Source organism: Rhincodon typus, chromosome 46 (assembly GCF_021869965.1).
Source record: "Rhincodon typus isolate 14 chromosome 46, sRhiTyp1.1, whole genome shotgun sequence".
NCBI lineage: Eukaryota > Metazoa > Chordata > Chondrichthyes > Orectolobiformes > Rhincodontidae > Rhincodon > Rhincodon typus.
Genome location: NC_063377.1, coordinates 5,912,113 through 5,929,120, shown reverse-complemented (window position 1 = coordinate 5,929,120; position 17,008 = coordinate 5,912,113). Strand labels below are relative to the sequence as shown.

At 45.3% G+C, this 17,008-nt stretch overlaps 1 protein-coding gene across 4 annotated transcripts in view; it reads right to left on the bottom strand.

The window, feature by feature from the left end:
• Positions 1 to 6,577: 6,577 nt before the first annotated feature.
• The window catches only part of LOC109923055 (toll-like receptor 13), a 35,380-nt gene continuing 24,949 nt past the window's right edge, over positions 6,578 to 17,008 (bottom strand). For all 4 annotated transcript variants that reach the window (XM_048620331.1, XM_048620330.1, XM_048620332.1 and 1 more), the window contains one exon: positions 6,578 to 9,638. In XM_048620331.1, coding sequence (XP_048476288.1) covers positions 6,721 to 9,558 — 2,838 coding nt within the window. In that variant the 5' untranslated portion in view covers positions 9,559 to 9,638 and the 3' untranslated portion in view covers positions 6,578 to 6,720. The remainder of the gene's footprint in view (positions 9,639 to 17,008) is intronic.

The window sequence follows — 17,008 nt, the reverse complement described above, 5'->3', positions numbered from 1 at the left end:
TAGGGCCTTGGGTAGTCTTGTAGACCAGAGAGACCTAGGGGCTCAGGGACATAAGTCTTTGAAGTTTGCATCATATATAGATAGGGGGTTAAGAAGACATTTAACACGCTTGCATTCATTGCTCACACCTTTGAATATTGGAGTTAGGACATTATGCTGAGGAGGTACAGGACCCTGGTAGGGCCTCTTTTGGTGTGTTGTGTCCAGTTCTGATCACTCTGTTATAGGAAGGATATTATTAAACTGGAGGGGGTTCAGAAGAGATTTACCAGAATGTTGCCAGGAATGGAGAGTTTGAGTTACAAGGAGAGGCTGGATAAGCTGGGACTTTTTCCACTGGAGTGTAGGAGATTGAGAGGTGACCAGAAAGAGGTTTATAAAATAATGAGGGGCATAGATAAGGTGAATGGCTGGTGTCTTTTCCCTATGGTGGGGGATTTCAAGACAAGGGAGCATATTTTTAAGGTGAGAGGGGGAAGATTTAAAAAAGACATGAGGGCAATTTTTTTTACATAGAGAGTGGTTCATATGTGGAATGAACTTCCAGAGGAAGTAGTGGGTGTGGGTACAGTTACAATGTTTAAAAGACATTTGGATAAGTACATGAATAGGAAATGTTTGGAGGGATATCTGCCACCACTCTTTTAGAAAGTCCTTAATCTGAAGGTGACAGGAAGCCAAGAATATATTCAGACATTGAGATAACAAGGTGTAGAGCTGGATGAACACAGCAGGCCAAGCAGCATCATAGGAGCAGGAAGGCTGACGTTTCGGGCCTAGACCCTTCGTGTGAATGCAACGGCATCTTAGAACTGGAGCTTCATGAATGGTCGGAGAGTGAGAAAGCTGACAGTACAGTTTGAACTTATTCCATACAATGGGATAAGTAGGCCACACCTTGAGGCTTGTACTTGGCATAAACAAATCAATTAATGCTCGGATTGGTGCTGACTGACAAACTTACACTTCAAGGCTGTACCTTGTAACAATGAGTGACCCAGAATCGGTACTCCAGTAACAGAGTGTCCCAGAGAATGGTTTCCCTAGTAATAGTGAGTGATGTGAGGCTGTATCCTGTTAACAGTGGTTAAAGAAGGCTTTTAGCATGCTTGCCTTCATTGCTCAGACCTTTGAGTATAGGAGTTGGGATGTAATGTTGAGGTTGTACAGGATGTTGGTGAGGCCTCTTCTGGAGTACTGTGTCCTGCTTTAGGAAAGATATTATTAAGCTGAAAGGGGTTCAGAAGACATTAACCAGTATGACGCTAGGCATGGAGGGCTTGAGTTATAAGGAGAAGCTGGATAGGCTGGGACTTTTTCTCACTGGAGTGTAGGAGATTGAGAGGTGATCTTATAAAGGTTAATGAAATCATGAGGGGGTATAGATAAGGTGAATGGCAGGTGTCTGTTCCCTAGGGTGGGGGATTTCAAGACAAGTGGGTATTTTTAAGATAAGAGGAGAAAGATTTAGAAAAGACATGAGAGGTAATTTATTTTTACAGAGAGTGGTTTGTGTGTGGAATGAACTTCCAGAGGAAGTGGTGGATGTGGATACGGTTAAAACATTCCCTGAAGTTGCAAAGGTCAAAAATATTTCTTACTTATGTAGAACACTATTTACGTATATTTACATTTCAGGCAACGAGAGAGTCTGACGACTGAATAGACCCCCATTGTGCTTTGGCAGAAAGACCTTAGACGTGGTCTTTCCCCACTGTGCCTTGGTGGCAGCGCTCCCAGGTTTTAGTGCATCCCTCAGCACGTAGTCCTGGACAGTTAGACAGGTACGTGAATAAGAAATGTTTGGAGGAATATGGGCTAAGCACAGGCAGGTGGGACAAGTTAAGTTTGGGATTATGGTCGGCATGGACTGGTTGGACCGAAGGGTCTGTTTCCGTGCTATATGACTCTATGACTATGACTCTTTCTTCATCACTAGAAAGATGCTACTCAGGCCACTGAGAGAGGAGGAACAACAGTCACTGGGAGTGTTCAAAGTTGATAGGGCAGGAGATTTGGATAGACAGTTGGTACTGAATGTTGACAAGGTACCAGGACTGCGATGTGATGCAGCCGAGGATTTTGAAGGACGAGAGGATTAGAAATTGCAGGGCCACTTGCCGCAATCTTTCAGTCTTCCTTGGACTTGAGGGAAGTGCCAGAAAACTGGAGAATTGCGAACATTGCGGCCTTGTTCAAGAAAGTTTGTAAGGATAATCTTGACAATCACACACCAGTATGTTTAACTTTGTTTTAATCTGGGATAGCTTTTGGAGACAATTGTTCAGGATAGAATCAGGAATAGCATGGAAAACGTGGAGGTTGATTGGGAAGAGTCAGCATGGATTTCTAGTGGGGAAATCCTGTCTAACCAACTTGCTGGAGATTTTTGAAGAGGTAACAGGCTCGATGAATGAAAAATCTGCCTGATACTTGTTGGCGTTCCAGAGCAAAGTGTTGACCTTGACCGAGTGTTGCAGACTGACGCATTCCAAGGTCCAGGACTACGTGCTGAGGGATGCACTAAAACCTGGGAGCGCTGCCACCAAGGCGCAGTGGGGAAAGACCACCATCTAAGGTCTTTCTGCCAAAGCACAATGGGGGTCTGTTCAGTCATCAGACTCTCTCGTTGCCTGAAATGTAAATATACGTAAATAGTGTCCTGCATAAGTAAGAAATATTTTTGACCTTTGCAACTTCAGGGGATGTCTGATCCACAGTTTGTTTCTGTCATTATGCAAAGACTGTACACAACTGCTCTAGCACCTGTGTATGTATAGGAAGATTTTTTATGAATAACGTATATTTTTGCAATAAAAAACAGAAAGTCTCAGTGAGGATAACATAGAAACATGGAAGATAGGTACAGGAGTAGGCCATTCGACTCAACGAGCCTCCTCTGCCATTCAATATGATCATAGCTGATCATTAAACTCAGTCCCCTGTTCCCACCCTCTCCCATGTAATGCTTTAAAACTGGTAGAAATAGATTTCCAGAGGCACTTGAACAGTGCCGCACAACAGATTTGTGAGGAAAGTTACAGCTTGTGGTATAAAAGGGTTAGTAGCATTATGGATGCAGGAGGTATAGTTAGTAAGTTTGCAGATGACACCAAAATTGGTGATGTAGTTGACAGCCAAGAAGGTTATCTCAGAGTACAACAGGACCTTGATCAGATGGGCTGATGGGCCGAGGAGTGGCAGGTGGAATTTAGTTTAGATAAATGTCAGGTGCTGTGTTTTGAAAAGGCAAATCAGGGCAGGACATATACACTTAATGGTAAGGTCCTGGAGAGTGTTGCTGAACGAAGAGACCTTGGAGTGCAGGTTCATAGCTCCTTGAAAGTGTAGTCACAGGTAGACAGCTTAGTGAAGAAAGCCTTTATTGGTCAGTGCATTGAGTATAGGAGTTGGGAGGTCATGTTACAGCTGTGCAGGACATTGGTTAGGCCACTTTTCGAATACGGCATTCAATTCTGGTCTCCCTACTGTGGGAAAGATGTTGTGAAACTTGAAAGGTTCAGAAAAGGTTTGCAGGGGTGTTGCCAGGGTTGGAGGGTTTGAGCTATAGGGAGAGACTGAATAGGCTGAAGCTATTTTCCCTGGAGGTTCGGAGGCTGAGGGGTAACCTTATAGAAATATATAAAATCATGAGGGGCATGGATAGGGTGAATAGCCAAGGTCTTTTTGTCCTAGCGTGGGGGAGTCTAAAACCAGAGGGCATAGCTTTAAGATGAGAGGGGAAAGATTTTAAAAAGGACCTAAGGGGCAACTTTTCAAGTAGAGAGTGGTGCATGTATGGAATAAGCTGCCAGAGGAAGTGGTGGAGGCTGGTACAATTACAACATTTAAAAGGCACCTGTGTGGGAATATGAATAGGAAGTGTTTAGAGGCAAATGGGGCTAGATTAATTTAGGATATCTGGTCAATATGGATGAGTTGGACTGAAGGGTCTGTTTCCTTGCTGTACACCTCTATGACAATAAAATTGGCTGAGGAAACAAACAGTAATGGTCAATGGATGTTTTTTGAGCTGGAGGAAGGTTTGTAGTAGAGCTACCCAGGAGTTGGTATCAGGACCCTTGCTTTTCCATATCTTAATGGTCTGGATCTTAGTGTACAGGGGACAGTTTTAAAGTTTGTAGATAACATTAAATTTGAGAGGAGGACAGTGTCGAATTCTCAAAGGACATTGACAAATTGGTGGAGTGGGCAGAAAGGTAGCAGATGATATTCCATGGAGCGAAGTGGAGATGATGCAGTTTGGTCAGAAGGAGGTTGAAAGACAATATAAAATAGAGGGTACAATTCTAAAGGGGGTGCAGGAGCAAAGGGACCTGGGTGTGAATGTGTACAAACCATTGAAGGTGGCAGGACAGATAGACAGAGCAGTTAATAAACAGGCAGGTCCTCAGCTTTATTAATAGGGGCACAGAGTACAAGAGTAAGAAGGTGATGTTAAACTTGTAGGAGACACTTGTTAGATCCCAGCTGGAGTATTGTGTACAGTAATGTGTGTCTCATTGCAGGAAAGATGTGAATGTATCGGAGAGAGGTAGAAGCAATTTACAAGAATGGTTCCAGGAATGAGAAACTATAAGGATAGACTGGAGAGGTCTGGGGCTGTTCTCCTTGGAGAGAAGGAGGCTGAGAGGGAGATCTGAAAGAGGTTTTCAAAATCATGAGCATGGGTTATATAGAGTAGACAGGGAGAAGCTGTTCCCTCTTGTAAAGGGAACAAGAATGAGAGGGGCACAGATGAAAGTGATGTGTGGACAAAGCAAAGGGTGATGTGGGGAAAAACTCTGTCACACAGAAAGCATGTTAGACTGGTTAGTAAGTTTAGATCACATGGGATCCAGGGAAAGCTAGCCAATTGGATATAAAATTGGTTTAATGGTAGGAGACAGAGAGTGGTAGTGCCTTCAGGATCAGTGCTGGGTCCACTGTTGTTCATCATTTATATTAAATGATTTGGATGAGAATATAGGAGGCATAGTTAGGAAGTTTGCAGATGGCACCAAAATTGGTGGTATAGTGGGCAGTGAAGAAGCTTAAGAGTACAACAGGGTCTTGATCAATTGGGCCAGTGGGCTGAGGAATGGCTGATGGAATTTAATTCAGATAATTTTGGTACAGCAAAGCAGGGCAGGACTTATACAGTTAAAGGTAGGGCCCTGGGAGTGTTGTCAAACAGATGGACCTAGGGGTGCAGGTACATAGTTCGTTGAAAGTGGCATCACAGGTAGACAGGGTGGTGAAGAAGGCATTTGACACAATTGCCTTCATCAGTCAGAGCATTGAGTACAGGAGTTGGGACATTATGATATAGCTGTACAGGACATTATAAGACTGCATCTAGAGGACACCGTCAATTCTGGTCTGCCTGCTTTAGGAAAGATGTTGTGAAATTTGAAAGAGTTCAGACAATATTTACAAGGATGTTGTCAGGGTTAGAAGGTTTGAATTATAGGGAGAGGCTGACTAGCCTGGGGCTATTTTCCCTGAAGGCTGAAGGGTGACTTTATAGAAGTTGATAAAGGGGCATGGACAGGGTGAATAGTCAAGGCCTTTTCCCCAGGGTAGGGGAGTCCAAAACTAGGGGGCATAGATTTAAGGTGAGAGGGGAAAGGTTTAAAAGGGACCTAAGGGGCAACCTTTTCATGCAGAGGGTGGTGCATGTATGGAATGAGCTGCCAGAGAAAGTGGTGGAGGCTGGTACAGTTACAATTAATTTAGGATATCTGGCCAGTACGGGTGAGTTGGATCGAAGTGTCTGTTCCTGTGCTGTACAGCTCTATGACTCTGACTTCTGTGATTCTGTGAAGTGTGTGGGCAGGAACCTGGCAGATTGAATATAATGTGGAGAAATGTGAAGTTGTTCAGTTTGGGAAGAAATCTGCCATCCCTAGTCTGGGTGTGACTCCAGACCCACAGTGATAGGATTGACTGTTAACTGCGATGTGCAATGGCCCTCAATCTAAAGGGTAAATTAGGATGGGCAACAAATTGTCCTGTGGAAAAATGAATTTAAAAAAAAGAAAAATCAGGATCTATTTCTCATCCCAGGAGTTCCCGAGGCAGCTTGCAGTTAGAGGTGGGGACCTCCTGCTGAATAAACTCAAAATACTGCAGCTTCTGGAAATCTGAAGCTAATACAGAGAGTGCTGGAGAATCTCAGCACATCTGGCAGCATCTGTGGAGAGAGAAACAGAGTTAATGTTTTGAGTCTGGTACAGCTGCTCTTCAGAACATCAATTTGGCTAGGGTAATGAGGGTGGATGGGTTAAGACGCTACATTTGCAGAGAATTGTAATGAAGAAGAGTCATTGCGGACTTGAAATGTTAACTCTATTTCTCTCCTCACAGATGCTGCCAGTCCTGCTGAGTTTCTCCAGCATTGTTTCTGCTTATTTTGAAGCTCCTGCTGAATTCCGTTGTGACCCTGGACTTCCAGGGTCTGATTGCCAGAGGGGACAGGATAATGATCTCATTCCCATTTCTGGGCCTAGATGCAAGGTGAGATAGAAATGCAACAAACAGCTGCCAATGCAGGTCCGGGATGTTTAATGCGTGGAGTTTATTCTGTTTTGTGAACACGGCTTCAGCTTATCTTGGTCTGAACCACAGTAATGGCAAGGAGAGACAGTGTGGTGAAGGTTGCTGGGTGAGGATGATGTATTGGGTAGAGAACAGCAGGAGGTTTGGAAACTTTGAGGTTTAGCTGTCAACCACAGAGCCCCTGTCTTTGGCTCGACTGGAGCCTTTGATTGCTTCCCTCACCTTGATCCAAAAGAGCTTTTGAGCTTCCACATCCGTCGGCCACTGGATGTAGGTCTTCTTCTTCGTCACTTTCCTCATCTTGTGGTAGGTGGAGAGTTCGGCTTCCGGAATCTTCTCCAGGAAGATAAGGATGACAACGTCTTTGAGCTCATGGAAGAGCCTGTAGCTGGCCAACTCAAGCTCCATGGAGCACCACTCGCTTTCCAGGTAGTTGCGGCTCATAACACAGATGGTCTTCCTGCTCTGGTAAATGCTGTCCACAATGTTGTCGATGATGTATTTGCCCAGTTCGAAGTCTCTGTGGTGGAGGCAGAGTTTGAAACACTGAGAACCTTCGGTTTCCAGGTTGGGCACCAGCTCTTGTAAGACCCACCTTTCATCGTTGGAATTATAAGAGATGAAAGCATCATATCTGTAGCACTGCTGGCTCTCTTCTCTTCCCCTGTAGTCATTCAGCCAGGAGCGGAAAATGTACAGCCCATACTTAATGTGCCAGTATCCTTTGCCATAGATGATAGGGGCAAAGGTGAACAAGAGCAAGAATGGCAAGATTATTTCGAACATTAGATGCCCAATGTCCAAGTAACAGACCCGCGCGTCGAACCTGTACAGGTATTCAGTCTGCTGGTTCGCACAGGTCTGGTTGTAAAAATAGACAACTTGGACCCTGGGGTTGGAAAGGCACCAGTTTTGAAACCAACTGTTGCTGCAGATGCAAGGGAACGGGTTCTTCCTCAAATCCAGGTAGCTCAGGGAGGACAGGTGCTCCAGGACAGTGCTGTTGACCGTTTGAATGGCGTTTTTGCCCAGGACCAAGGTCCTGAGGTTGGAAAGGCTCCCGAAGATATCGACAGACATGAACTGGAGGCCGACGTTTTCAAGGTTGAGCCTCTGCAGATGCTGGAGTTTCTGGAAGACTCCCGGGTTTAGACTGTGGATACCATTGCATGTATCAGGCATGGACAGGGTCTTCAGGTTGATCAAATCCTCAAACTCATACTTGGACAGTGACATTTTGTTCTCTCCCAGGTACAGGGCCTGTAGAGAAATGAGGCCTTTGAAAAACTTGGGAGGGATAATGTTAATGCCGTAGGGTTGTTGGGCCTGTAGCTTGAGGATGTTGAGTTTGGTCAGGTTGATGAAAGGAGATTTTTCAGTCAGGCCGCTGTTGTATCTGATCCAGTTTTTGGCCAGGTCCAACACCTTCAAAGATACAAGGTCACCAAAGATCTCTCTGCTGATGTGAGTTATGCAGTTCCTGTCCAGGTAGAGCTTTGTCAGGTTGTGCAGTCCACTGAATGAGAGGTTGGTGAGGCTCCGAATCTTGTTGCCCCCCAGGTCCAAGATATCCAAGCTGCTGAGGTTTACAAACACATTTCTGAAGATGATGGAGACCCTGTTGTTCCTCAGATTGAGAGTCCGGAGGCTTGTGAGCTCACGGAAGGTCTCCTGGTAGATGTCCGTGATAAGGTTGTTGTCAAGTCGGAGTGTCAGCAGCTCACTGAGATTGGCGAAGGCGGTTTTGTTGATGACAGCGATGTTGTTGATGTTCAACAGGAGGGTCTGGACGTAGGCTGTGTGAGAGAAGGCGTGACTGGCAATGGCCAAAATCCGGTTGTAGCGATAGGACAGGTAGGTCAGTTTGGGGAACTGGATGACTCCGTTCCCGCCCTTGGAGCAGGAAGATAGCATTTGGATCCTGTTGTGCTCCAAGATGAAAGATCTAACTTGCTCCTTCCGAGGTACAAAATCCAGGCAGTCATCACGTATTAGATAATTGTGCGATAGATCCCAGGCCTTGATGGCTGGGCATTTACTCATGGACTTGAGATTATGGAGTGAGATCTGATTGTTCTGTAAGAGCAGACGCTCCATCGTCCCATTACCCAGGTGTTGGCACAGGTTGGCAAATTGGCTGTGCAGCCTTAATCCAGAGTATTCAACCCTCTGAGGGTCCACATTCCTGAATCTAAGAAACTCTGAGATGTCCAAGGGGTTGTTCTTGAGGATCAACCAGGCGACCTTCCTCAGGTCAACTTTGGAAAACTGAGAGATTTTGTTATCAGACAGGTCCAGGGTGAAATTGCGGTTAAGGAAATCTCGTTGGCAGTCTAAGGCTTTGAGCAAGTTGTTACAGAGGTAGAGGAACTGAAGGGAAGGTGGCAGAGGGGCAGAATGTTGGAGGGACTCCAAATGGTTGGTGCTCAGATCCAGGAAGGTCAACTTGCGGAGGGCAGCGATTGAGCTGACCACTCCAGAAAAGTTCCTGAGCTCGTTGAAGCTCATATCAAGTGTTTGCAGGCTCCTTGGTGTAGTGAAGGCATCAGGCTGGACTGTGGCCAGGCGGTTGTGGTCAACCAGCAGTTGACACAGGTTCTCCAATCCTAGGAAGTCCGATGGTGTCAGCTGGGGGATCTTGTTGTAGGAGAGGTTGAGGACCAGCAGCTGGCTGAGGTTACTGAAGGCACCGCCTTTGACATGCTTGATCTGATTGTAGTCTAGCCGCAGGCTAAGCAAGCTGGGTATGCCGCTGAAGCTACCCACTGGCAGCCGGGTCAGCAGGTTGTGGGAGATGTTGAGGTGAATGGTGTGAGGTGGCAGGTCAAACACGGCGCTGGAGACTTGCGTCAGGAACCGATGGACGCACTGGAAGGAGCCGTTGTGGTTGGCATTCTGGATGCAGTTCCTGAAACTGTAGCCAGGCACCAGGGGTGCCAGTGCAATGCAGGACAGGGCACAGAACAGCTGTGGCCAATCCACACTCAATTGTGCCATCTTGGCTGCCTTCTTCTGATTGTGAGTCCAGCTGTTTAGCAGGCAAGTGTTGCAGGTATACAGTGTCCTCTCCCACTAACCTGTAAATCAGAGATAGTTTATGTTTTGATTTAGTAAAAATTAAACCAGCTCTCCAATGCTCTGAACCATCCTGTTTCATATTTCTGATTTCCTTCTCTGTTAGACTATTAGCTGCTCTCTGAAAACCCCTCTCTGAATGCCTTGGTTCATCTTTCCTGACAGAGAGGGAGGGACATCCATCCGCTTCCTTCATGTCAGTGATACCAGCTCAGGGCCCCGCCAAAAGACCCAAAACCTGTTATCACACTGATCCTAGCCCACTGCTGCAGTTCATCTGTCAGCCCCTTAATCTCCAGTCATGGCCCTTTCACATACCCCTCATTTCAAGCAGCCTTTCTCTCTCTCAGTCTCACTCACACACACACAGACACACAGACACACAGACACACACACACACACACACACACACACACACACACACTCAAAACCTCCAATCCCACCCCTTCCAATCCTTTCCACCTCCATTTCCTTTCCTTCCATTCCCCATTATTCTCCTTTTGACTTGCTCATTAGAAAGTCCTGTCACCGCTCCCCCCACCATTTGCCCTCCCATTTCATCCTTTGCCTTCATTCATTGCACTATCCTCCACCACCTCCTCCACCACCACCACCAACCACCTCCCCCAACCCCCACCTCCCCACCCCCCCACACCCTCTGCCACACCTTCATTATCCCAGATGAGCAATTTGAAATTCAATCCTGGAAACAACATAAAGTAGGTACAGAGACTGGCTCACATAGAGCCTAGACAATTATTCTATTGTTTGCGCCATCTAGCCAGTCATCCCTGCTCATAGCATTTCAAACACCTCACTCTCTCACATCCCTTACACATTAAGTCATTACCTGCAGTTCCACTTGGTCACAACTTGGTTCATTCAAGTCTCCTTCCTCTTCACCGTGAAGTGGAAGAGGCCCAATTCTTGGATGAACATGTGCTCAAATATGAACAGATCGTTTGCTGTAGTTAGGATTTGCTCAAACCTCTGCATTGCAGTGTGCCTTGGCTTTTGATTTGATACCGGCCTTCACTACTGTAGCCCTCTCTGGATGGTTCATCCTTTGTGAGTCTTTGTGTTGCAATAAAATATACTTTCCAATCAGAGTTTTGAAATGACTTTTTAAAAACCGGTTATAATTTCTCCATAGAGTCATAGAGTTGTACAGCATGGAAACAGACACTTCCGTCCAACTCGATCAGATATCCTAAATTAATCTAGTCCTATTTGCCAGCATTTGGTCCATATCCCTCTAAACCCTTCCTATTCATGCCTTTTAAATGTTGTAATTGTACCAGCCTCCAACACTTCCTCTTGCAGCTCATTCCATACACTGCGTGAAAATGTTGCCCTTTAGGTCCCTTTTAAATCTTTCCCCTCTCACCTAAAACCTATAACACCTAGTTTTGGATCCCCTACCCTGGCCCATCGTTGCCTGATTTATCCCTTACCCTCTTCTTGAATAATGGTACCGCATTAGGCATCCTCCAGCTCCCCAGCATCTCTCCTATGGGTGCAGAGGAAGTGGAAATTTTTGCAAGTGCTCTGCTATTTCCTCCCTTGCCTCACTCAAGAGCCTGGGAAATATTTCATCTGGCCCTGGATATTTACCTATTTTAAAGCCTTCCAGGCCTCTTAGAACCTTCTTTCTGCCTATGCTAATTTCTTCAACTGAATCACAGACCTCCTCCCTAATTTCTATATGCAAGTCGTCCCTCTGACTAGTGAATACCAATACAAAGTATTCATTTAAAACCCTACCCGCATGCTTTGACTCCATAGACAAATTACTGCTATGGTTTTTAATGGGCTGCACTCTTTCCCTCATTAACCTTTTAGCATTAATGTACTGTACTTAGGATTTACCTATATTTTGCCTGTCAGTTGCCTTTCATGTCCCTTTATAGCTCTCCTAATCTCTCTTGCACAATCCATACTGATTTGATTTGATTTATTCTTGTCACATGTATCTAGGTACAGTGAAAAGTTTTATTTTGTGTGCAGTACAGTCAGATTGTTACAATGTTACAGACGCAGAGAAGGTGCACAAAGAGCAAGGTCAACATTAAAATTAAAATTTGAGAAGTCCATGCAGAAATCTTTTCAATCTGTTGGTATGTGTGTTTAAGATTTTGTGTCTTCTGTCTGACAGAAGAGGGTGGAAGAGAGTATAAGAACAAAGAGCAAAGAACAAAGAAAATTACAGCACAGGAACAGGCCCTTCGGTCCTCAAAGCCTGCACCGACATGCTGCCCATCACAACTAAAGCATCCTATCCTTTTGGGGACCGTATCTCTCTATTCCCATCCTGTTGATATATTTTTCAAGACACCCTTTAAAAGTCACTATTGTATCCGCTTCCACTACCTCCCCCGGCAGCGAGTTCCAGGCACCCGCCACCCTCTTTGTAAAAAACTTGCCTCGTACATCACCTTTAAACCTTGCCCCTCGCAGCTTAAACTTATGCCCCCTAGTAACTGACTCTTCCACCCTGGGAAAAAGCTTCTGACTGTCCAGTCTGTCCATGCCCTTCATAATCTTGCAGACCTTTATCAGGTCCCCCCTCAACCTCCATCATTCCAGTGAGAACAACCCAAGTTTCTCCAAACTCTCCTCATAGCTAATGCCTTCCATACTAGGCAACATCCTGGTAAAAAAAACAACACAACAACAACAAAAACAGAAGTTGCTGGAAAAGCTCAGCAGGTCTGGCAGCATCTGTGGAGAAAAAAAATCAGAGTTAATGTTTCAGGTCCGGTGACACTTCCTCAGTTCTGACCTGAAATGTTAACTCTGATTTTTTTTCTCCACAGATGCTGTCAGACCTGCGGAGCTTTTCCAGCAACTTCTGTTTTTATTCCTGATTTACAGCATCCGCAGTTCTTTTAGTTTTTACTTAACATCCTGGTAAATCTTTTCTGTACCCTCTCCAAAGCCACCACATCCTTCTGGTAGTGTGGTGACCAGAATTGAGCACAATATTCCAAATACGACCTAACTAAGGTTCTATAAAGCTGCAACATTACCTGCCAACTTTTAAACTCAATGCCCTGACCGATGAAGGCAAGCATGCCGTATGCCTTGTTGACGACCTTCGCCACCTGCATTGCCACTTTCAGTGACCTGTGTACCTGTACACCCAGATCCCTCTGCCGATCAGTACTCTTAAGGCTTCTGCCATTTACTGTATATTTTCCATCTGGATTAGATGTTCCAAAATGCATTACCTCACATTTTTTCAGATTAAACTCCATTTGCCATCTCACTGCCCAAGTCACCAACTGATCTATATCCAGTTATATCCTTTGACAGTCCTCATGGCTATCTGCAATTCCACCAACCTTTGTGTCATCCGCAAACTTACTAATCAGACCAGTTGTATTTTCCTCCAAATCATTTATATATATTACAAACAGCAAAGGTCCCAACACTGATCCCTGAGGAACGCCACTAGTCACATCCCTCCATTCAGAAACACACCCTTCCACTGCTACCCTCTGTCTTCTATGACTGAGCCAGTTTTTTTATCCATCTTGCAAGCTCACCTCTGACCCCGTGTGACTATAACTGCAGTGTGTAGGATCTTTGATTATGTTGGCTGCTTTTCTGAGGCAGCAGGAAATATAGATGGAGTCAATGAATGGAGGTTTGGTTTGCCTGATGGACTGGGCTATGTTCAAAACTCTCAATAGTTTCTTACGGTCCTGGGCAGAGCTGTTGCCATACCAAGCTGTGATAATCCAGATGGAATGCTTTCTACGGTGCTTCGAACTTTTGCTGTTTTGAGCCCTCAGTATCAGTGGAAACCTCTCTTTTCTCTTTATCCAATGCTGTATATCCCTCAATATCCACATTTCACAGGATTTGATGGTTGCATCCTTTCTCTTTATTGCAACTTGTTGGCCCTGTGCTGTTTCCTTTTTGAATGCATCCCACTGTTCTGAGAGAGATTTACCTGAAAGTATCTGTTCCCAGTCCACACTGGCCAAATCATATCTGATCTTATTAAAGTCAGCCAGCTGAGAAGTTTCATTTCAGGCCCATTCTTGTCTTTTTCCATGACAATCTTGAATTTAACAGAGTTGTGATTGCTGTCTGCAAAATGCTGGCAGACTGATAATTCAACCACTTGCTCAGCTTTGTTCCCGAAAATGATTTCCAGGACAGCACCCTCGCTTGTAAGGCCTTCTAATTACTGGCTTAAAAAGCTCTCCTGGATGCATTTTAAGAACTCTGCTCTCTCTAAACCTTTCACACTGTAACATCCAATATATCATTCTCATCCAATATACCACTTCCTCCACCTGCAATCCTACCCCACAACCAAAGATATATTTCCCTCGCCACCCCTATCTGCCTTTCATAGGGACCGCTCTCTCTACGACTCCCTCGTCCACTCCACACTCCCCAGTAGCCCCACCACCCTGGCACCTTTCCCTGCAACCGCAGGAAGTGCTACACCTGCCCCTACACCTCCCCTCTCACTTCCATTCAAGGCACCAAACAAACTTTTCGCATCAGACAGAGGTTCACCTGCACAGCTGTCAATGTGTTCTATTGAATCCGCTGCTCCTGATGTGGCCTCCTCTACATTGGTGAGACCAAGTGGAGGCTCGGAGACTGCTTTGCTCTGTATGCGACAAATGACAGCACCTTCCAGTCCGGAACCATTTCAACTCCCCCTCCCACTCCCTGGGCGACATGTCCATCCCGGACCTCCTCCAGTGTCACAATGATGCCACCTGGAAACTGGAGGAGCAGCACCTCATATTCCGCCTTGGGAGCCTACGGCCCAAGGCCTAAATATGGACTATACCAGTTTCAAAATCTCCCCAGCCCCAGCCTCATCCCACGACCAACCCTCCCTCTCATCCTCGCCTCCTTGACCTTACACAACCTGTCCATCTTTTCTTCCACCTATCCGCTCCTCCCACCTCACTGACCAATACCCACCACCCCCTACCTGCATTCACCTGTCACCATCCAACCTACCTTCCCCAGCCCCACCTCTCCTCTCTCTATTTATTTCTGAGCTCCCTTCCCCCTCACCCATTTCTGAAGAAGGGTCCTGACCCAAAACGTCAACTTACCTATTTCTCTGATGCTGCCTGGCCTGCTGCGTTCCTCCAGCACCACACTATGTTATCTCTGACTCCAGCATCAGCAGTTCTTACTATCTCCCACTGTAACTGCCACTGTTAATGCTGGGAAGTTGAAATCCCCTACTATCACTGTCCTAATTCTTTTACACTTCCCTGAAATTTGCCGACATATCTGGATTTCTATTTCTTTTGGAATGGTAGGGGTATATAGTACACTCCCAGCAGTGTGATTACTCCTTTATGGCTTTTAAGTTTTACCCATATTGCTTTAATTGAAGAGTCTCCTGAGCTAGGCAGCACAGTAGCTCAGTACTCAGCACTGCTGCCTCACAACGCAAGGGACCTGAGTTTGCTTTCAGCCTCAGGCAACTGTGTGTGTGGGTTTCCACTGGGTGCGCTGGTTTCCTCTCACAGTCCAAAGATGTGCAAGTTAAGTGGATTGGCCATGCTAAATTGCCAATAGTGTTCAGTGATGTACAGATTAGGTGCATTAGCCATGAGAAATGCAGGGTTACAGGGTTGGGATGGGTCCGAGTGGGATGATCTTTGGACGGTTGGTGTGGACTGCTGGGCGGAACGGCTTGTTTCCATGCTGTGGGGATTCTATGTTTAAAAAAGTGACATTTCTTCTCACTGCTGTAACCCTGACCCTGAATCCTGTTCCATTCTACATTATTAGTTCCAAAATAGCCTTGTCCATTTTTAGTTGAAGAATTTGTTGCTCTAAAGAGCTGACCTAAATACGATCTTTAACACACACCTGAAAATCATAGAGCCATACAGCATGGAAACAGACCCTTTTGTCCAACCAGTCCATACCGACCCTAATGACAAACTAAACTAGTCCCACCAGCCTGCGATTATCTGATATCCCTCCAAACATTTGCTACTCATGTACTTATCTGAATGTCCTATAAATGTTGTAACTGTACCTGTATCCACCACTTTCTCTGGAAGTTAATTCCACACACAAACGACCCTGTGCGTAAAAAAAAATTGCACCTCATGTTTTTCTTAAATCTTTCCCCTCTCTTCTTAAAAATATGCCACCTAGTCTTGAAATCCCCCACCCTTGGGAAAAGACACCTGCCATTCCCCTTATCTATGTCCCTCATGATTTTAGAAACCTTTATAAGGTCACCCTTCAACCTCCTATACTCCAGTGAAAAAGGTCCCAGCCTATCTTGTCTCTCCTTACAACTCCAACTTTCCATACCTGGCAACATCTTGGTAAATCTCTTGTGAACCCTGTCCGGCTTAATAATATTCTTCCTCTCACAGGGTGACCAGAACTGGATACAGTACTGCAGAAGAGGCCTCATCAATGTCCTGTACATCTTCATTATAACATCCCAACTCCTACACTCATAGGTCTGAAGGCAAACGTGCTAAATGCCTTCTTAACCACCTTATCTATATATATTTTTATCTATCTATAGATTTTTGGAAAAACCTATCGGTTTCACTGATATCCTTTAGGGAAGGAAATCTGCTGTCCTTATGCAGTCTGGCCTTGATTGAATCTCAAGAATCAGGGAATACTGACACCACAAGGCACTCGAAAGAGAAAGGGGCTGTCTCTCTGAGTTTCTCCCCTTGCCTTGGTCTTAGAAGGTTGCAGATTCCAGACTCCCTCCATACATTTGATCTGAGAGTCCTGTTCACACTTAACTGGAAACTGAAACAATATATCTTTATAAAAGGGGAAGTTATGTTGGCAAATTATATCAACTCTCAGAGAATCCAGTTATGAACTGACTGAGGAGCCAAAGCGAATGCCGTGTTTGTGCCATTTTCCAGGTTATGTGATAACTTACCAACAGTAACACAGGAACAAAGTAAAGGTTCAGGGTGTGAACAGGAAAAGCAGCTGAGCGTGCAGGCTCTATAAAGGACTGAATCCTGGAGAGTTTGTTCAAGGCAGTTTCCTCGTTTGGAAGATGGAATGAGGTGTGGCTGCTTTGAGTAACCACTGAATGTGTTATCCATTGCGATACTTTAACCATCTGGAAGTCTATATAGGAGGTAGAAGTACTGACATTTGTAGTTAACATGAAAACATGAGACTCGGCAGCCTGATATCAGACCATTCAGACTTTGTGACAATTCTGGGTCGATATTAGATAACACAGTGTGGAGCTGGAGGAACACAGCAGGCCAGGCAACATCAGAGCAGCTGGAAAGTTGATGTTTCGTGTTGGGACCCTTCTTCAGAAACGTCCTGCTGTGTTCCTCCAGCTCCACACTGTGTTATCTAATATCGACCC